At 45.7% G+C, this 23091-nt stretch overlaps 1 protein-coding gene across 4 annotated transcripts in view; it reads right to left on the bottom strand.

Annotated features, from left to right (window-relative positions):
- Positions 1–23091, bottom strand: part of nav2a (neuron navigator 2a) — a 158074-nt gene that overhangs the window by 99549 nt on the left and 35434 nt on the right. For 3 of the 4 annotated variants that reach the window (XM_080766478.1, XM_080766479.1, XM_080766481.1), the window contains exons 3-6: positions 18507–18559; positions 6844–6916; positions 4974–5226; positions 3635–3691 (exon numbers count right to left, since the gene is read on the bottom strand). In XM_080766478.1, the coding sequence (XP_080622604.1) occupies positions 3635–3691; positions 4974–5226; positions 6844–6916; positions 18507–18559 (436 nt within the window). The remainder of the gene's footprint in view (positions 1–3634; positions 3692–4973; positions 5227–6843; positions 6917–18506; positions 18560–23091) is intronic. The other variant, XM_080766480.1, reaches the window with a different exon arrangement.

Raw genomic sequence — 23091 nt, 5'->3', positions numbered from 1 at the left:
TAGATCTGCCCAAAATGGATTAAATACCTGTGAATGCAAAAAACCCCACAGAAGACCAGTTCTATTTGGTGATCAGTAAAGAGAGACTTTTGTTGAGCTGGTCTACAAATGAGGAAAGCATGATATATATTATTCGCAGGTTTCCCGTTATAACTCTTATAAGTGTAATTGCAATGTCCAGGGCTTGCAGACGCACAGACGCACGCACGCACGCACGCACGCACGCATGCACGCACGCACGCACGCACACACACACACACACAAACACAAACAAACAGACAAAACATTCACCCCAACGTTTTACACCTGTATAATCGTGTGATGGGACAACAAAGCTGATTCTTCTGATTCTACTAACTATGACTAAGCTAGTCAAAAAAATAAATCTCAGAGATGTCAGTTCACTACTACTTCTATAGGCATACATTCAGTTCTTCAACATGTACTGACACACGCTGACCACTGGGTGTAGCTGTTGCATAATTTTTGGCAGGTGCAATGCAAATGTGGAATCTGGGATGGGCTGCAATGGCTGAAATGCAAGACCACTTCCCAAATCCAGTTTTTAAGGAGATTGCATGATGCTCAGAAACAACAGATCCAATGTTAAAAGAAAAGGGCAGATTAGCAGATTATATATGCTGTTTTACAGATGCATAATTATGATGTGATATATTTTTGGGACTAAAAGTATATATTTTTCTCTCTATTGTTTATAAAGCATTATATTCTGATAAGAGTGTTTGTGCTAAGAGTAGCAGGGGTCTTTGCATCTCTCCAGATCTTTAAAGGAATATTCAGTGATTTCACTTAATTCAGATATCACTTTTTTTTTCTTCGTTTTGATGTGATAATCCTCCCTACTATAGAGTGTGCTGCTGACCATATAAGGAGTTCCTCCCTGTCCCCAGTTAACCCGTGGGGATCAAAACATCTTAGGTTTTCGTTTTTGGCACATGCATCTTGTTACCGGGGCGGACCACGTTTTTTTCCAAATCACCCAAATCACTGAATGCTCCTTTAATTAATAAACCGAAAATGCATTTCCAGGTGGGTGTGGCCATTGTTACATCCTATCAACCTATCAATCATCTTAAAATGTTCCAATTTTCCAATTGGGTCATCATCATTACTTCCAATTCCACTTGTTTAAAACCCATTTTGGGGGCGGGAACCCCTTTTGGTGTTATAGCATTATGTTATGCTTTAGCTATTGAAAAATGGCGCGCTACGAGCTTGTATAGGTCTGCTATTTTCGAAAAATCGTAGAAGTGCGGCACAAATCTTTGAATGTTTTTTTTTATTTTATTTCGACGTCAGGTCTAAATGGGTTAATCTGTTCGAGCTCGGAATTGGATACAATTGTCGTCCTGACCTGAAAATGCATGTTCTGTTTGTATCAAGTGCTGGAGGGACTACTGAACTATACCAATGAGTACTATCAGAATGTATAATGCTATTTAACACCAATGAGTATACTATCAGAATATATAATGCTATTTAACACGCATTGTAACAAAAACAGACCACCCTGCCTTTAACCCATTTTAGACGGGAACCCCTTCCGGTGTTTTAAGCATTATGTTATACTTTATAGCTACTGAAGAATAGCAGACCTACAAGCTCTACATTAAGCTCTATACAAGCTTGTAGGTCTGCTATTTTTGAAAAATCGTGAAATATATATTCTTTCAGAACAAATCTTTGCTTCTGGGGAAGGGGGGGGGGGCCCTGGAACAACATATTTTCAGATGGGGGTCTGCAGCCAAATATGGATAATTCTGGGGGTCCTTGACATGAAAAAGGTTGAGCACCACTGACATAGAAACATTTTAGGATTCAGAAGACTTTTTTTTTAAGAATCGTCCTCAGGTCTAAATGGGTTAAGTCTACCGTACATTGCTGTACGGTAGACTATAGTACAGTAAGCTGACTACAGTAATAAGGGTTGAATCTGGCCGTGGCGTGTCAGTGTCATATCCTAAAACACGACTGTAGGTCAATTATCGGCGTCACATTCCATGTACGACATGCTCGTCAGGCAGGCATACTCACACGTACTCACTCACACTCACGCACACACATAAACACACACAGCCACCCGACCGACCACGTACACACACACACACACTGCCACCCGCAGGCGCGTGCACACGCATGCACACACATAAACACACACACACAGCCACCCGACCACGTACACACACACTGCCACCCGCAGGCGCGTGCACACGCACACGCATGCACACACATACACAGCCACCCGACCACGTACACACACACTGCCACCCGCAGGCGCGTGCACACGCACACGCATGCACACACATACACAGCCACCCGACCACGTACACACACACTGCCACCCGCAGGCGCGTGCACACGCACACGCATGCACACACATACACAGCCACCCGACCACGTACACACACACACTGCCACGCGCAGGCGCGTGCACACGCATGCACACACATAAACACACACACACAGCCACCCGACCACGTACACACACACACACACTGCCACCCGCAGGCGCGCGCACACGCATGCACACACACACACACACACACACACACACGCGCACGTGCACACACGGGTTATCTAAAGGTCTCTCACAGTCCATTGAGCAGGCATGCTAAATGAGGCGTGATGCCAGACCTACAGGCCGATCCTAAACCAGGAGGGGGGGGGGGGGGGGGGGGTCTGTGCCTCATCTACTCCACAATGACACTCATGCATATTACATTAAAAAAAAGAAAACAGATTTTATTCTGAATTAAATTGTTAATTGAACTACATTGTGGACGTGGTTTGCCCTCATCACAAAAACCCATCCTAATGTTAGGGAGTGCAGAGCTGGGTGGGGGTCAGTGTTGTTTTCGTCGACTAAAACTATGACGAAAAATGTCCGTCGGCTACCTTTTTTCACAGACGAAAACTAAATGGAAACTAAATGAAGACTAAGCTATGATGACTAAAACTAAGACTAAATATTACTGTCGATTTTGTCGACGAATAGAAACTAGACTAAAATGTTAGGAAGGGACTTACATAGTGGACAAGAGATCCAGGATAAGTCATTTTACAACTTGGTTGCATGCTGCAAATAGCAGATCGTCTATACAAGCTGAGCTTGTAGATCTGCTAGTGTAAAATCAGCCATTACGACGGCATCAAGGCACCGCCAAAACACATTTTAGTCGACTGAATCTGCAGTTGATTTAGTCGACTAAAATGTGTGATATTTAGTCGACTAAAACTAGACTTAACACCAAAACATTCCAGGTGACTAAAATGTGACCGAAACTAAATGAAATCTATTCAAGAGACCTATGACTAAAACTAACTGCCAAAAACAACACTGGTGGGGGAGGGTGGAGGGCTGGGTGGGGGTGGGAGGGTGTTTGAAGGGACGTGAGAGGAGAAAGGGAGAAAGTGTTAATTCAACTTTGCGATTGTACAATGGGGGGGGGTCCATAGGGTGGGGGGTTCCATTTGATTCCATTTGTACAACTCTCAGAGTTACAAGTGGATCAATTAATTAATATTAATTAATACCAAAGGATTTGACCGTGCAGGGGGGGGGGGGGGGGGCACGCAGAGAGGGGAGAAATGTATTAAGGAAGCGAGAGCTGACCTAGAAGACTTTTTCTGACTGAGGGAAAACTTGAGAAGTTTACTCTGAGAGCCATCCCTAGAGGAGAGAGGGAAAAGAGAGGGACACGTGGGAGAGAGAGAGAGAGAGAGAGAGAGAGAGAGAGAGAGAGAGAGAGAGATTACATTCACAAATGGCTGATGCGAGATACCATCCACAATGAAAGGAGGCAGGAACAGTTAGAGTGTATAGTAATGAGTCGACAGATGACAAAATGGGAGGGGAAAAAGTGACAGAAAAAGGCTATAAGAGGCAGAAGGGAAAGATGCAAAATGCATGGTTTTGTATAGCCTACAGTATACCCTATACTGCATATTGACATTCTTTCTCAATACTGCCGAATCCAACATGTCTTGCTGAAGTTTATACATCCCTCAATCAGCGAACACTCACAATGTGAGACGTTGGCGCATTAAGGGCGGGAACAACCGCTTTTGGTGTTTTAACCATTCTTTTATACTTAAGCTATTGATCTGCTATTTTTTAACTCAAATCTTTGTTTCTGGGGGCGAGGTCCCTGCATGGAACAACATATTTTCTGATGGGGGGTCCACGGACAATTACATATATTTTTGGGGGTCCTGAAAATGTTTGAGAACCACTGACAGAAACATGGCTTTAGAAGATTTTAGAAGTTTTTTTTTTTTCTTTTTAATTCGGCCACATGGTCTAAATGGGTTAATCATAGCCAGCACTATACCATATATCCTGATGTCCCACCCCCAAAAATACCAGATCTACAAGCTCATGCACCTTCTATTTCAGGCACACACAGCATCTGTGCGCTGCAGAGTCAGTATAATTATGCGGCGTCGGCACGTGGCAGAGAGGCACGCCTCCACGCCACAGAATATAAATTAGGCCACATGGAGTCTGTTGACGAAGCCCTCCTCCTCCATGGCAGCACTGCACTGACTTGGTCCCACACAGTGAGCTGTCAGAAGAGGGGTCAGAGGTCATCTAGACCAGGCCGTGACCCCCACCCTGACACCCTGAGGCGTTACATTTTGGCGTTACAATCTGAGAACCCATCGTCCAAAAATAAAGGAGAAACAGCGCCGGCCTTTCCTTTGAATTTGATGCGAGTCAACAGTCTGTCGAGAGAGAGAGAGAGAGAGAGAGAGAGAGACTACATTTTGTTTGACTCGGTGCCAAGGATAAACATTGTGAAAATAGCAGATCTACAAGCTCACAACGCCATATTGTAGATCGGCTATTTTAACAATTTTTGCCCCTTTCGACAATTTGGCCAATGTTTGTTCTTCTAGTAGCCGTAGCCACCCCCAGGTTGAGAACCCCTGGTCTCTAGAGCTCCTCTCACCTGGACTGCATCTCGGCCTGCGCTGCTCTCTGGGCGTGAAGGGCTGCCGTGGGGGCCGGGGTGGTCCCATGCGGAGTGTGGCCGAGTTGGGCGGGGGCGCTGCTCTGCTGGCTCAGGGGAGCGTGGTGGTGTGGCGCGCTGTGGGACGGCGGCTGGTTGGAGGAGCTCTGCCTGTGGGACTGCTGCTGCTGCTTGTACCGCGACAGACTGAAGAAGAGCCCCAGAATAGCTTTCAGATTCCCATTGCGGATCTCTGGGTGGGGGGAAAAAAAAAAAGAAAAGATAAAGACATTCTTTATCAAGGTTGAGCAATATCCTCAGTGTTCATTTAACCCATTTAGGCCTGACGTCGAATTTTTTTCTGAAAACATGTTTCTATATCAGAGGTTCTCAATATTTCATGTCAAGGACTCCAAAAATGATATGGTATTTGGTCGCCGACCCCCATCTGAAAATATGTTGTTCCAGGAACCACTCAGAAGCAAAGTTTTGAGTTAAAAATATATTCTGAAAGAATATATAATCAAAGATTTGTGCCTCATTTTCACTTTTTTTCAAAAATAGCAGATCTGCTATTTCAATAGGTAAATTATATAATAATATTTAAAACACCAAAAGGGGTTCCCGCCCAAAAAGCAGAAATCCATAACAAGATTACAATACAGTATTTCTACTGCTGAGCTAAGGCGGAATGCCCACTTGACTAGGGGAGATATTGTGCTTCAGCTAATAATAATAATAATTTGTAGGCGACCCCAATTCATCACCTCCAAGCACTGTAGATGTGGTACTTATAATATACTCTACCGTTGCACAGTCACATCCATCACAGGTACATTTTTACACTTTCACATTTATTCCCATTTAGGCCTGACGGTGATATTAAAATAATAATGTAATATGCCGCCGAACTCCATCTGAAAATATGTTGTTATAGGGACCCTCTAGCCATGGTTCACATGACGGTTCGTACTTCACGAGCGTCATGGCTTAACTTCCGCCGGTTTTACACGATCGCTACATTTACATTGTAAACGTGTACATAAACATTCAGATTTCAAATATAAAGTCCTCGCCACATGTGCCACGGGTGTTCCCACGTTGTTAAAATAAAAAGCATTTTCATCCGAGCAGTTTTTTTGCCATTGGCTATCAACTACGCACCCCTATCGGTGGGGGGGGGGGGGGGAGGGTGGCACTGGGTGTGTTCGATATAGGCACGCTGACCGCACTGCCAATACAGACTAATAGGCGAGTGCGCTCCCGGTGTGCAACCTGGAATTTCCCAAACGAACCCCGTTTGAGAAATGTAGTCGGGGTGCTCGGATAAAAATGCTTTTTTATTAAACAACGCGGCATGCAGCAATGCTAATCGTTGTACCAGCAGATTTCTGACACCCGTGGCACATGTGGCGAGGACTTTATATTTGAAATTTGGACTGTAAATGTAGTGATCACGTAAAACTGGCTTCAGTTGCATCATGACAGTCATGTTTCAGGGCTAGGGACCCTCCAGAAGCAAAGATTTTAGTTAAAAACTGAAACTCTGATAGAATATAATTATATTCAAAGAAAAATAGCTAAAGCATAACATAATGCTTTAAAACACCAAAAGGGGTTCCCGCTTTATTTGTATGTCACTTTTACAAAGTGCTTCAAGCAGTAGCATGCCAAAGGTACAGGATAACACCCACGTAAAATAAAAATAAAACCAATAAGAGATGAATCAGTAGTATCCGACAATAAAAGGAATTTGAGGGATTTAAGTTTGGCTTACATAAAAGCCAGTGTGTGTGACAGTGCATATACTGTTCGGAAAAGCATTTCAGTACTCAGGCGGGTGGTGGTGTGCTTGTGTGGTTCAGCTTACCTTCCGCTGACAGACCCTGGATGTTCACTCCTTTGGCAGCCAGGAAACTGAGACAGGCATCGATGTTCTCAATCTGGGTGGAGAGAGAGAGAGAGAGAGAGAGAGAGAGAGAGAGAGAGAGATATATGATAAACACTCCAGCCTCAGCATTTCCATTCAAATTTGAATATTTGGATGCGTCTGGGTCCACTCATTATTTTACATGCTGTTCAGTGACTTGAGTCCAGCCACATCCGAAGCCTCAGAGAGAGAGAGAGAGACCCTGTATCGAGAGGCTTACTGCTGGTTATACAGTAGGATAGATGCCTGTGACCCCCTGTACAGTGTACACTGTCACTCCACTCCACTGCCTTTTCTCAAGACCGATAATCTACGCGTTGCGCTGCGACGCGTTGTGAGCTTGTAGATCTGTTATTTTCAGCATGCAACCAGGTGTAAAATGACTTATGCTGGATCTCCTGTCCACTATAGTCCCTTCCTAACATTTTAGTCTAGTTTTTATTTGTTGACGAAATTGTCAGTATTTAGATTTCGTCAGTGAAAAAAGGTAGTCGACGGACATTTTCCGTCTTAGTTTTAGCCAACAAAGACAACAACACTGCTCAGAGGATTTCTAATCTACTATCGAGGTGTTCAAGGAGTTAAGCTATATGTTCACTTGTATTTTGACGACACAATGTCACAACGTGTCATACAACAGAGCATAAATTAAGAATCGTAGAACTGTCGTGGCGGAGTAAAATCATACAACAGTTGAAATTGCCACGTGGCCAGCAGCACTGTATTGACACACATTGCTGCTGGCATCGCGCATGCAGCTCCCATTGGCCACCGGTCATGATGATGACATAGTGAAAACAATGATTCAAACACGCACGCACGCGCACGCTCACGGCAGCACAGCCACAGAGGCGGTTGTTGACTGTGCACTAGTGCTGACCCCGGTTGCCATAGCAGCCGTCTCAACCTGGACGGAGTCAGCTGCGCTGCTGAGCTGTCATTTGGCCCCCGTGGCGTGCCGTCCCCGATAGGACCACGTGACAGGCCTTTTTATAATACAGCCCCGGTCCAGTTGGCCGGCCGGCCCGTCATGTAATCACAATGTAAACCGACGGAAGAATGACTCTGCCGTTGCGCTGTCACCGCAGATAAATGGCCCTGCACGCACGCCTTTGCCAAATAGGCTGTTGTCAAATATGCAGATAAGCTTGAGTGAGGGAACAATACACATATGATCCACACGCCCCAATAGAACAGCCAGCTGTTCGTTTTTTTTCATATTTCATGCAGAAGTGGAACGTGGACGTGGTTGCTGCAAACTGGCGTGACACCAAGAGGGGGCGCTGTCCAGCATGTAAACTGTCAAATCAGTGTTGATGTAATGAGTGTATACACTCATCAGGCTTGAATTAACACTAAGAACTTTTAACATGTAAAGTGAAGATGACACATTACTTTTTCCCAAGTCAGTCCAAGTGAAACGGCAATATGATTCATGAAGGCGTATCTGTAAAGGAGTGTATTCAGTAGAATATACCAGTATTTGCATACTATTGTAGGTACAGTATATAATGGTTATGCTAGGCCATAAATTCTCTAGTTTAACGGAGCCGGACATTTAGCGATCTCCACCTACGGATTCAACTGATTAAAACCCATTTAGACCTGAGGGCGATTCTGCAAAAATAATGTCTTCTAAATCCTGACAGTTTTGAGTCGTCCCTGACATTTTCATGTCAGGGACCCCCCCCCAAAAAAATACATGTATTTGGCCTCAGACCCCCATCTGAAAATATATTTTTCCATGCAGGGACCTCCCCAGAAGCAAGGAATTAAGTTAAAAACGTTCACTCTGAAAGAAGATATATTCAAAGATTTGCGCCACATTTTCACGATTTTTCAAAAATATTATATTCTTCAATAGCTAAACTCAAAACCTAAACCTAAAGTAGAGCAGCTGAAATAAATCACTGCATCTGATAAAGAGCTCTGATGCCTCCTAAAATACACATTGGCCATTTGTGTGTGTGCGTGTGTGCATGCGTGCGTGCATGTACGCACGCATGCATGTACACTACAGACGTGTGTGTACAGACGTGGAGGGTCTGGGAGGTTCCCCAGTCACCCTCTGAAAGATTAATTACACAATTATACTTAATATGCAGCGACTGAAAATAGCCTGTCCTACATGCACCACCCTCTGTTACTGCTGTCAGCTAGGGGTCTGTCTGGCTGTGGGAGCGACCCGCGTTCAGCCTCATGTGCAGCAGAGCTACACTCCCTGCTCTAAACATAGCCGCATATAGTTCAGCTCCGAAAAGGTTTGCTTTTTAAAGGTATGTCTGCCATTTCACAGGGAATCCTCGGTACAACACAGAAAATGGTCGAGGGTGAAGAGAGGTCAGAATGGAACCTGTGAATTCTCAAGTCTCCATACTAAGAGGCTGCTACTGTACGTGACACCGGCGCTAAGCCACTTCAAACGTTTATACTTCATTTTACCGAGGTCTGCCGAGGCTCTACATACAGTCTACTCTAAACCCCAAGTACAGTAAGCCTTGCTAAGCCATGAGGCCCATGATGTACACAAGTACACCTCCTGGACATGACCCTATAGTATAATATGTGGCAGTCGGGACTGACCACCCCGATCCAACCCCAAGCAGGGAGGCTTAATTGACCTAGCCGGGGTTCGAACCCCCCGGCGACCTCGCTGCAGCCTCAGGGCGGATACTCAGCCACAAGGGCCACTGAGCTGGTTCAGTCTGAAGTTGACCCTGTAGTAGTCTACCAAATGTCTTTGCCGGGAAATATGCGATCTACACAAGGTCACAGCATGTCGTGTGGCTTGTTACCATTGTATAGATCTGCTTGTATTTACCGAATGTTCCTCTATTTTGGTCCAATGAAATATACTTCATTAGACGACGGCGTCGCTTCAACCTGCCAAAAAGAACTGATCTACAACCTAAAATCAATGTCGCGCCGACGCACTGATGTAAGTAGCTTGTAGATCAAGCTATTTTTCCACAAACCACACCGACACCGTCATGCTATAATATGACTGTATAAATTAGCGGTGAAGTTGAGGTCAGCTGGACGCTGACCTCAGGTCAGCAGGTCAGCTGTAACAGCAAGTGCCCCCCCCACTGTCATCTCTGTGACCTCTGACCCCACAGCAGCAGCTGTTAGCCAGCCTGACACATGGCAAGCTGCTCTCTGCGTGTGTGTGTGTGTGTGTGTGTGTGTGTGTGTGTGTGTGTGTGTGTGTGTGTGTGTGTGTGTGTGTGTGTGTGTGTCTGTCTGTCTGTGTGTGTGTCTGTGTGCGTCTGTGCGTGTGCGTGCTCTCCACATGCCACAAGCTCTTTTAAGAATACAGCAGCTCCCCAAACTTATATGAGGAGTAATTTCAGGTCCCTTTCTTCTTTACTCAACTCGTTCTACTCATTTACAAAACAAAACAAAAACATAAATCTCTCCAGAATAGAAATGTGGATTTAGTACTGGCTCTCTGGCTCCGTGCATCATGAATTCATGACACATTTCTGCAGGAAAATTGTCTTGGCGCTCCTCTGTATATCGCTTCATTATATGAGTGGTTTGGAATATCGGTGTAACTGGACATTAAGCTGATTCTCTGGTTTACAGGTTTCAGTTCACTGCTCTACATAATGAGAGCATTTGCCAAATGCCTAAAAGCGCGATTGAAATACCACTCGGGCCTCTGCGAAACAACATTGCCGTGTTTTTTGCTTTAACCCATTTTGGGCGGGAACCCCTTTTTGGTGTTTTAAAGCATTATGTTATAATTTATAGCTATTGAAAAATAGCAGATCTACAAGCTCATAGCGCGCCACCGAGTGGCGCGCTACGAGCTTTTAGGTCTGCTATTTTTGAAAAATCGTGAAAATCTTTTTTTAACTCAATTCTTTGCTTCTGGGGGGGGGGGGTCCCTTGCAACAACATATTTTCAGATGGGGGTCGCAGGCCAAATACATATAATTCTGGGGGTCCTTGACATGAAATATTGAGCACCACTGACATTATAGAAACATGGGTTTTTCAGAAAACTGTCATTTTGTTCCCAGGTCAAAATGGGTTAAATACACCATACACCGTCACCTACCATCGACACCGATACACCACTTCTGTCGCTGCCCCATAATGTATCTGCATGGCTCTCTAACTATGTGCAGTAACAGAAATATGCATGCAATGTTACAGCACCCCAACACACACACACACACACACACACACACACACACACACACACACACACACACACACACACACACACACACACACACACACACACACACACACATATACTGTACTGGGCCTGTCCAGCTGATATTACTGTATGCCGGCCGCGCCACCTCCCAATGGTAAAAATAACCAAACCTCCAGAGAGATATTAACACCTCCAGGGAACAGGGACCTTTTTTAAAGCCCCCCCCCCCCCCACCCTGCTGTGTCACAACACTACCATGCAGTCAGTCAGATCTGGAGGGAACCTGCTGAGTTTCTGCCCCATAGCTGGGCCAACCACACTACGTACCTGGTCAGTTTCTGCCCCATAGCTGGGCCAACCACACTACGTACGTACCTGGTCAGTTTCTGCCCCATAGCTGGGCCAACCACACTAGGAACCTGGTCAGTTTCTGCCCCATAGCTGGGCCAACCACACTATAGGAACCTGGTCAGTTTCTGCCCCATAGCTGGGCCAAGCACACTACGTACCTGGTCAGTTTCTGCCCCATAGCTGGGCCAACCACACTACGTAACTGGTCAGTTTCTGCCCCATAGCTGGGCCAACCACACTACGTACGTACCTGGTCAGTTTCTGCCCCATAGCTGGGCCAACCACACTACGTACGTACCTGGTCAGTTTCTGCCCCATAGCTGGGCCAAGCACACTACGTACCTGGTGAGTTTCTGCCCCATAGCTGGGCCAACCACACTACGTACCTGGTCAGTTTCTGCCCCATAGCTGGGCCAACCACACTGTATAGGAAACATAATGCAACTGCTCTTTATGACGGCAGTTTTGTATATGCCTGCCTGTGGTGGGACTATATAGGACAGTATGTATAGGCCCTCCAGTCACCATTACAGTTTTCAGTCACAGCGCAGTGTATTCCATTACACTCTCGGCTTGAGATCAATGAATAGTGAGTCTCATTGACAACATAACGAGCAGCTGAATCTATAGTAAACACCTTGAGGCCAGATACAAGGAAAAAACATGAAATGTACGATCATTGTATATAGAGCAGAGGTTGTCAGCGTGACCAGATTCCATGAGACACATATAAGAACACCCCGCTGCTGGCAAAGGAGGTTATCACGCATACACACACACACACACACACACACACACACACACACACTCCACACAATCCAATAATGATGCCATTCACTCACGTGTGCTATAGCCAACATGTGGAGCCGCCTACCTGTCAGGATGAGCTGCTACTACGGCGTTAAAAAAGGACAAACCCCAACTACGTATACTGCCTGTCACTCCACCGGCCGGCTATACTGTCATCACCTGCTGCTCTGCTCTGCTTACAGCAGCACAGCACAGGGGCAGGGCAGGGCACGCAACAGCCCTCTATACACAAACAGTTCCTCCCGTCACAGAGCAGCTATTGTGGTGCATGGGAAAGAGTGTGTGCGTGAGCGTGTGCGTGTGTGTGTGTGTGGGGGGGTTTTTGTCTTTTGTATCAGATAGGAAGACAGTGCAAGACAAAAGGAGAGACGTGTGTTTCGGCGCGAAGGGAGAAAGAGAATGTTTGTATGTCAAGGAGTCGCTCAGTTTGCACCAATCGCGCTGCGTCATGTGTTGTTCAACATGTTTTCAGCAATGACGCACACACGCGCACACACGCGCACACACACAGTAGGAAGGTGCCAGTCAACTGTGACGCCTGTTCAAACATTAACCATGCAGTAGAGAGATTGCTTTGACATCCTTATGGGTGTCGTTCTGTTTGACAACGTATCAGTGTATCCATGTATACACTTACCAGTTACCACACACATTACCAGGAAGTAATGCCAATGGGACATCCATAAAACCCAATACTGAATTCATGTATATTTTGTGTTAAAAAAAACCCATCTGTGTGCGCGTGTGTGTGTGCGTGTGCTTGAGCGTGCCGGTGCTACAAAGCTCACATGGCTTTGAGAGACAATACAGTTTAAACAGATGAATAGAAACGATGAGTGCTACTGTCAGCCGAGTAACGCACATGCACACACACACGCACGCACGCACACACACACACACACACACAGAAAACATGCTGAACAACACATGACGCAGCGTGATTGGTGCAAACTGAGCGACTCCTTGGCATACAAACATTCTCTTTCTCTCTTCGCGCCGAAACACACGTCTCTCCTTTTGAAAACCTGCACACTCTCTCGCGCGCACACGCGCACACACACACACACACACACACACACACACACACACACACACACACACACACACACACACACACACACACACACACACACACACACACACACACACACACACACACACACACACACACACACACACACACACACACACACACACACACACACACACACACACACACACACACACACACACACACACACACACACAAGGAAGTGCATGCTGTGAGGTGACTGTTAAACATTCCCAGAGGTCCTGTGATGTCTCCTCAGGCTACGGCTGTCATCAGAACACCTGGACCCTGCTGCTCGTTGCTGGGTCTGTTCTCTGCCTGGGTGGCTGCCTGTCATATACTGTACATATTACTGGACATGCTACTACTGTACATAACAGCCTGGGTGGCTGCCTGTCATATACATATTACTGTACGTACTACTGTACAGTGTACATAACATCCTGGGTGGATGCCTGTCATATACTGTACATATTACTGTACCTGCTACTACTGTAAATACTGTAACATCACATCCAACCCACAGGACCACACCGGTGTAGTGGCTGCCTGTCATACAGTACATGTCATACAGTACAGCGGCAGCGGTGGCCGAACGGTTTGCGGAGCGGTCTTGATATCGGAAGGTCGCTATAGTTCGTATCCCCGGACCGGCACGTTAAAATGACCACCGCTGAAGTGCCCTTGGACAAGGCATTGAACCTCTACCATGAAATGTTCTATGAGCAGGGCCTGGCTGTAAACAAGTTATTGAGCTTAGTCCAGTTACCCTGGGTACACATAGTACCTTTCATTTCCTTACATAGTAGGGCTTTAAGCAACTTGTCAACTATTCAACTAGTCGACTAATCAACTAGTCGACTATTCAACTAGTTGTTGATTGTACAAAAAAAAAAAGACATTTTTTTTCTCTCGTTTTTGTAGGCCTCAAGATCAACTAGAATGCTAGATTATATTCACCAATGTACAGTTTTTAAATGTCGACTAGGCAACTAGTCAACTAGTAAAAATCACTAGAAGTGAAATCCCTAGTACTGTACATACCTACTACTGTAGGCATATAACATAACATCACATCCAACCCACAGGACTGTCACAGCGGTGATGTGGTGGTCTGGCATGTTTAGACCATTGACTTGAGACGGCCCTTTATGCTTGATTTGACTTTGCATACCAGCTTTAATTAGCTGTCTTCAAAAATTCTGAGTTTACAACCAGCTACATTTTTTCAGCGATGCAATACAAACTCACAGATGATTTGCGATTGTCAGGTGCGCGACGGCGCACCACGGACAGCTCTCTGGATCAGCTATTTTTGGAAAATCGAAAAATTTTAACTCAAATCTTTGCTTCTGGGCGGGGGTCCCTGGAACAACATATTTTCAGATGGGGCTCCGCGGCCAAATACAGATAAGTCTGGGGGTCCTTCATGTGAAAAAGGCCACCACCTACCACCACTGACATAGAAACATAGGGGTTTTCAGAAAACTGTCAGGATTTAGAAGACATTTTTTTAGAATCGTCCTCAGGTCTAAATAGGTTAACCCATTTTTGGGTGGGAACCCCTTTTGGTGTTTTAAACATTATGTTATAATTTAGCTATTGAAAAATAGCAGATCTACAAGCTTGTAAGTCTGCTATTTTAGAAAAATCGTGAAAATATTTATTTCAGAAAAACTGGAGGATTTAGAAGATTTCTTTTTAATTTTGAGGTCAGGCCTAAGTGGGTTTTAAGCAGGAGGATAGCACGTTTCTCCGCATGTGTTACCTCCTCCTCCCGGTGAGGTTTAGGTGATCATGTGTCACCTCCTCCCGGTGAGGTATAGGTGATCATGTGTCACCTCCTCCCGGTGAGGTATAGGTGATCATGTGTCACCTCCTCCCAGTGAGATAGGTGATCATGTGTCACCTCCTCCCGGTGAGGTTTAGGTGATCATGTGTCACCTCCTCCCGGTGAGGTATAGGTGATCATGTGTCACCTCCTCCCGGTGAGGTATAGGTGATCATGTGTCACCTCCTCCCGGTGAGGTTTAGGTGATCATGTGTCACCTCCTCCCGGTGAGGTATAGGTGATCATGTGTCACCTCCTCCCGGTGAGGTTTAGGTGATCATGTGTCACCTCCTCCCGGTGAGGTTTAGGTGATCATGTGTCACCTCCTCCCGGTGAGGTTTAGGTGATCATGTGTCACCTCCTCCCGGTGAGGTATAGGTGATCATGTGTCACCTCCTCCCGGTGAGGTATAGGTGATCATGTGTCACCTCCTCCCGGTGAGGTATAGGTGATCATGTGTCACCTCCTCCCGGTGAGATAGGTGATAAGGACACACACGTGTTGGATCCATAACAGAGCTTTTCAAAGTGGGGGTCCATTTTTTTTTGGCGGGAAAGAAAATCTTGAAAGTCTATTTTCGATTTTTCGTTCAATGGCACGAAAAGGTTTGAGAACACTGCACGGGGGTCAGCAGTGAGAGTGATTGTACACACATGGGGAGAGTTGGCATTTAATCACAAACGGGGAGAAAGCTATCTTTTCCTTGAGGGACCACTATGGACAATTTAGAACTTTGTCAATACATAATGGTATAATTATCCCTGTTTCAAATCACTGCTATAGTTGATTTTCACACACTACTGAAATTAATCAATAGCCTACGACAATGATGTAATAATGTAACAATAATGTAATGGGTAATATATCAAGCTACGGTCTATCAACAGTGAATATAATGACTAAATATACATCAAATAATGTATAGCTGTCTGGCTTGTATGCTGTGCGTGTGTGTGTGTGTGTGTGTGTGTGTGTGTGTGCGTGCGTGCGTGTGTGCGTGCGTGCGTGCCTTCTCGCGGCCTCCTGTGTGGTTTCCCTATAGCTCAGTATATCACGTCAAGTCGTCAACAAACCAATCCACACTGAACTCACATCACAGCCACAACGAGGTGGCAAATGTGTAAAGTCGTGTCTTTGGGTGGCGGGGGAGCCATTGACTCACTGACGGGGGTCCGTTTAACGAGGACCTGGCAGTTGTCAAAACACACACTCACATTCCCCCGCAAAAGTCAACATGCTAATAAGCATGGTGAGCTACAGAAGGAGAGTGTGTGAGAGAGAGAGAAAGAGGGAGAGAGAGAGAGAGAGAGAGAGTGAGGGGGGGGAGGGGGGGGGGGGTAGTTTTATACCACTCTCAGCTCATTGCCATGTTTATTCTTTAAAAGGCTGAGGTGAAGCAGAGTGTTTTAAATTGGCAGCCTCTCTGGACGCTGCATGCTGGGTGCTGTTTGGAAACGGCAATCAAGTCAAGTGCAGTAAAACAGGCCCCGAATGGACCTCCATGGCTATAGCCAGCCAACCGGCTAAACTCTTTGAAAGTGGTGCGTGTGTGCGCGCGCGTGTGTGTGTGTATGTGTGTGTGTGCGTGTTTTGACACACACACACACCCAAAGCAGGCCATTTGCATAATGACTGTGTGTGCACCTGCCCTCAGCACCGCTTGAACGATCACCATTTTTATCTAAAGCCGACAAGCCTAGATGGACTGCAGATATAAGCAATCACGCATGCTCACACAGTCACACACACACACACACACAGTCTCACACACACACACACACACACACACACACACACACACACACACAGAGATTGTCCGTACAGCAATAGAAAAGTACACTACTATGACACATTACAATTCACTGTGTGGAAGACAAGGAGGGAGGACACACGGACGTGAGCGTGCACGCACGCGCACACGCACGCACGCACACACACGCACGCGTAATTGAAGGAAGCACTTCATTTGGTCATTCAATCAGATGGCATTGAACTCCCCTGCCATTTGACTCAATAAGAGGGTAACAAAGTGCTGCAGAGTGACGTTTACACAACGGAACAAAACCGACTCAAAGCTCCATTCCAGCTCTAATGGGACAGGCCTAATGGTGGGCTGCTGGACACTTCACTGGATGACAGAGATAAGTGTGTACTGCGCGCGCGTGCGTGTGTGTGTGTGTGTGTCGTTGTACAAACACAGGGAAGTGTTCCCCTCTTTCTTTCGCTTGTCATCTCTCTCTCATTCTTACTTTCACCCCCTTGCCCTCTCTCTCTCTCACTGTCTATCTCTCTCTCTCTCTCTCTCTCTGGGTGCTGCTTGGAGGGGCCTCAGTAATCTGGCTCGCAGCCAAAATTAGCCCTCTCAGCTGTGGCACACTGGCCCAATTTGTGACCCCTCGCATTCAGACGAGGGCACGGCTACCTTTGGGACCCGCTGGCTCCTTTACCCGTTTTCTGAAAACACTCTAGAATGACTAAATCACCAGCTGGATGACACAGCGGAGCGGAGGAGAGGAGAGGAGAGGAGAGGAGAGGAGAGGAGAGGAGAGGAGAGGGTATAGCATTGCTTTCGACGTTTGTCTTATAGTTCTGCAGTTTACAGAATGAAGCAAGCTGTCTTTTATAAAATACAGTGACATATAAATACACATGACAGTCATAATGCATATACTGTATAGTGTTCGAAGATGCTACATTTCTGAAGCAATACGTGTTTAAAGTTACAAATGTATCTTAATTTTATTTTTCCAAAATATGATGTCAAACCTCTGCTCTCCTGGGCTATATAACTTCTGAATATTTAGTTGTGGCATACATTGTTTTGCAATAAGGGACGTTTTCCCCACTGTCATCAATATTCCAGCTTCCCTCCTTTCCTGGTGGTGGTGGAGTAAATTGGTCCTTTTCTTGTGAAACATGATGAGGCACGTTTGGGGTTCCTGCTCCAAAATAAGGACCTAAATAAAGCCACAGACCTCTGTGTGCTTTTCTTTCATGTGATCTCCAGCTATACTGTGGTCGGGGAGGAGGCCAGAGGTTTTTCCACAAAGCCACACCGCGAAAGCCGGCAAGAGTCGAAAAATAATTAAACCTGACCATCCCATCCGTCTGCTAACGTTACAATTCGCCAGGCGCACGCTCTCTCTCTGTGTGCTCTCTGCACTCCGAGTCCTATAACCCCAGGGCACTAGGGCAGTGGGGCCACAGGCATCACGAGGCTGCTATAGCCGGACAGTCTCCTTCACACGCATTCGGGTATACACGTGCACGCGCGAGCTCACACACTTGAGTATACACACACACAGGAAAAAAAGCACACACAACAAACGCAAAGAGGGGGAGAGACACAGCGGTGTTCTGCCAAAACAAACTTATGGAAGGTCACTCACCATCTGAGAACGACTCTTGGGGCAGCCATTGATATCTTCAATCTTCTCATTGGCTGAGGAGAGAGAGAGAGGGAGAGAGAGAGAGAGAGAGAGAGAGAGAGAGAGATGTAGAAGAGACAGAATAGAGGAAGGAGAGAAAAATAATGGCTTTTTAAAGTGGTGTTCCCAGTGTCTTTGCTGCCAATGTAATCCTTCTGTATATGATATCCACCAGGAATGTGTGTGGTAGTGGGTGTGTGCGTGTGTGTGTGTGTGTGTGTGTGTGTGTGTGTGTGTGTCTCTCACACAATGTGACTGAGGAGGGCAGGAGGGCAGAGGTGTCGAAAGGCCTGTAGTTGTGGACAACATTGCCCCCACCCCCCCCCCCCCCTTTCTCCCCCTATCGTCACAGCAAATGGGAGTGAGGGGCTATCGGGGGGCCCCGCCACGCTGGGGGCGTGTGCATGTTGTGTGTGTGTTGTTCTCTCATCCCTCAGCCCTCAGAAAGCAGCTGAGACAGGCCTATCATCTCACAGCTGACAACTGTGTGCCAACAGCAAGCATGCACAGTCTCCTACAATATACATCACACAATAATACATAGTTGGGGCCCACGGTGCAGCTCCGCCACTGGGCACAGGAAAAGGACCTGCATTTTGATAGTTGAAAAAAAAAAAGTCCATATAATTCTCCCAAACAGACACACAGTACTGTAACTGCTGCATTCACTGGTGTTTACTGTAAGTATTATTACTTTATCAGAACGAGACGAAAACTGAATACGTAAATAAATATATGCAAATCCAACAATAACCACATTATACAAGCACTTAACAACACTCCTCTGAAACAGGTTGATGACTATACAAGTATCTGGGTTCATATATATCTTCTTCCCAAAAGGACTTTCGAACTAGGAAGGCCTGGTCAGCCTGCAATGACATGCATATATGATCTGGTCATCCCAGCTTAGAAAGTAAGTAAAGATATTTAGGACGACCGTTGAGCCGATTCTATTCTATGGCTCCGATACATGGACACTTTCAAAGAAACTAGAGAAACGGTTGGATGGCACTTATACACCCGCCTTCTAATGAGAACGCAAAATCTGTCTTGGAAGAGCCACCCATCGACTGATCTAATATACGGCAACCTTCCCCGTGTTTCTTCACTAGTCCGATCCAGATGAACACAGTTTGCCAGCCACTGCTATACAGAGCTGACAATGAGGTTATATCTTCCCTTCTTCTCTGGAGACCTGCCTCAAACCAGACCAGAGGTAGAAAACTGTCGTATACCCTGATGTCATCGCTATAGGGACACATCATGCATCAGTAAGCAGGAACTGGGGATGGCACTGAAGAACCGGGAAGTCTGGCATGGCGTTGTGAAATCCATGATCTCGACCACGGTCGAAAAATGATGATGATGATGATGATGTGTCACTATAAACAGTGAAATCCTCTGTTTTAATGTATCCATTTGTAACTCTGTGAGGGTACGAAAGGTTACGTTTGGACCCTCGCAGAGTTGAATTAACCCATTTTGGGCGGGAACCCCTTTTGGTGTTAGCATTATGTCATGCTTTAGCTATTGGAAAATAGCAGATCTACAAGCTCATAGCGCGCCACAGAGTGGCGCGCTACGAGCTTGTAGGTCTGCTATTTTTTTAAGAATCGTGAAAAGTGACATGAAAGTGTTTGAGAACGACTGACATAGAAAAACACAGCTTTTTCATAGAAAACAGTCAGGATTTGGAAGACATTCGCAGAATCGTTACCCAGGTCAAAACGGGTTAACACTCAGGATATCACTAGTGCAGCTACTTTTGTCCAGTACAGTGCTTTTGTCCCACTGTGTCTCTGTCCCCCTGCAGTCTCATGTGTGTTCACAACAAAAACACAACGATTAAGACCTGCTCTGGTTTCGCCCCGCGTATACAATTAGTGTGGTGTGAGATTTCCTCTCTGTGCACACAGAGGGCACCAGGCAGGAATTAAGGCACCGCCGCACAACAGGTGAATGGGAGAAAAAAAAAGTCTTTAGCCGGGTGTTTGGCACTTATACATCTAAATGCGATAGTGCAGGAACAGTGCTCAGCTGTTAGTATAGTGGGGAATACAGTCTTAACGATATAACAAAAAAAAGAAAAACTGCCTGCAGGGGCAGTGAGTCGGTCAGTGAATCACACGGGGCAGACAGACAGACAGTCAGCTGGTCTGCTCTTATACAGAAAGACATAGAGGGCTGGCTGTTGGGCTACAGGTCTCTGTTGGATGTGCAGTCAATCAGTTAGACAGGCAGGCAATTAGTAAGTCAATCAATGAGACAGACAGACAGACAGACAGACAGACAGACAGACAGGTGGCAGTTCAAAGGCAAGAGACTTAGAGGACTAAATAGGACAACATATGACAGGTTCCATAAGACTCTGTGAGCTGGCATGACTCAGTGACTCCATGACAAAGTGTCACATTTCCAGTCTATGGTATGGTATGGTACGGTACGGTACGGAGGGGATGCACCCCCCCCCCCCCCCCACCACCCCCCAACCCCAAAAAGGCCCCTCACCACCCAAATCCCAGAATGAGACAGCCGGGATTAGTATTAGTGGGAATTTCCGGGAATGGGCCATGCAGCAGAGATTGGAGATCTTTTCAAGAATGTATTGGCTATATACACATTGAAAGCTTTAATTCGTCCATTTTTTATCCCATTCTGACCTGAGATCAGATTCTAAAAAAATGCCTTCTACACATCCTGACAGTTTTCTGAAAAAGCTAATGTTTCTATGTCAGTGGTTCTTCGATTTTTCAAAAATAGCAGACCTACAAGCTCGTAGTGCGCCACTCGGTGGCGCGCTATGAGCTTGTAGATCTGCTATTTTTCAATAGCTAAAGCATAACGCCCAAAATAATCGGGACCTTTATAAAAATAAAAATATATACAGTATACACATACTTACACAACCACAACATAATGAGAAAAGGCAGAGATTGCAGTGTGCCGTCCACAAACAGCATATGATATTTACAACAAAAGCTCCTCTAAAAGGCTGTCATAATGCACCGCTAGGGCCGTCAATGACCTCCAGCACATGAAGTACAATCATGTGCATTCATCATCAATATACAGTCCCTCGGCAGGAGCAGTGTGTGTATCAACGCTCGGAATCTATCGACTGCCCTGTATGTGAACTGTAGCTCATGAGGAAGTTATAGCAAGTAGCTGACTCACTGGTCAGCTGGTGGGCCTGTGTGTGTGTGTGTGTGTGTGTGTGTGTGTGTGTGTGTGTGTGCGCGTGTGCTCGTGCGCGTGCGTGCGGAGCCGAGATGACAGGCTTATAGTTCAGACACAGTAAATGACAAGGTTGTCTGCGAGTGAGTAACACAGAGGGGGATGACAGAGCGAGCATGCTGACACTTTTTACAAGCAGACTCCTTCCTCCGCTTAAGAAAAAGTCCCCCTGTTGTCAAACGCAGCAAAACAAACCCCTCACAAGACCCTTCCTTTATACAACACTTCCAGTACTTGTATCTGTAAAGCTTTAACCCATTCTGACCTGAGATCAGATTCATACGAGGTTTCCACTGGACACACACTGGTCTGATTAACCCATTCTGACCTGAGATCAGATTCTAAAAATGTCAGTCGTTCTTCCTCGATTTTTCAAAAATAGCAGACCTACAAGCTCGTAGCGCGCCACTCGGTGGCGCGCTATGAGCTTGTAGATCTGCTATTTTTCAATAGCTAAAGCATAACATGATGCCAACACCAAAATGGGTTCCCGTTCAGAATGGGTTAACCACGTAAATAAACCATACAGTAAAATACATAGTTGACTGGGGGTCCATACTAGAACCCCTTCTTTTTCCTATATCCAGCTTTTAGTGTAGGTTCACAAATGTTGTCCTACACAAAAAAAGCATTAGCTTTTCCCCTTGACAATGAATGGGGAATTTTACGTCATAGTGTCCGAGCAAATAGACACGGTGTCTATTGTATACGGTACGACGATGTACAATGATAAGAGCGCCCCTCACTTCACACGGGTGTGATTTCTTCACCTATATACTATAGTAGTGGATAAGCAAAGGCCTGTTGTCCTCATATTAAATCACACTTGTGAGATTTTAGGGGGGGGGGGATGTTATCCGTGGAAAATGAAAAATGAAATAAGTGTATTACAAGATGAATTTATATCAGCGAGATGACTTTGATATTACCCTAAACAAACGATACCGCAGTTTCTGTGTTAACCGATACCGAATACCGATATCAGAGAATAATATATATATATAAAAAATATATATATATATTTTTAAGTCCACCAACCGGGAATATTGTTAGTCTAGTTATATATCTCGTGTTGTGTTTATAGCAGACTCACTCAAATGTGCACGTGCAAGTTTTGGGGCAACTCCAAAGCAAACTCCACATGCCCCTATACATTGTATTTACCTGCCATATTAGTGTCAACCCCCTTCCTTACCCCCTGCGTCGGATCTGTGGTTATAGACTGGCATATTCGCCGATACCGATATGACCCGATATTATGACCACAAATAAGGGGCCGATACGATACTTTGTCCCGATACAGCATCGG

Source organism: Protomyctophum bolini (assembly GCF_963924005.1).
Source record: "Protomyctophum bolini genome assembly, chromosome: 1".
Classification (NCBI taxonomy): domain Eukaryota; kingdom Metazoa; phylum Chordata; class Actinopteri; order Myctophiformes; family Myctophidae; genus Protomyctophum; species Protomyctophum bolini.
This window is presented reverse-complemented; position numbering and strand designations above follow the sequence as displayed.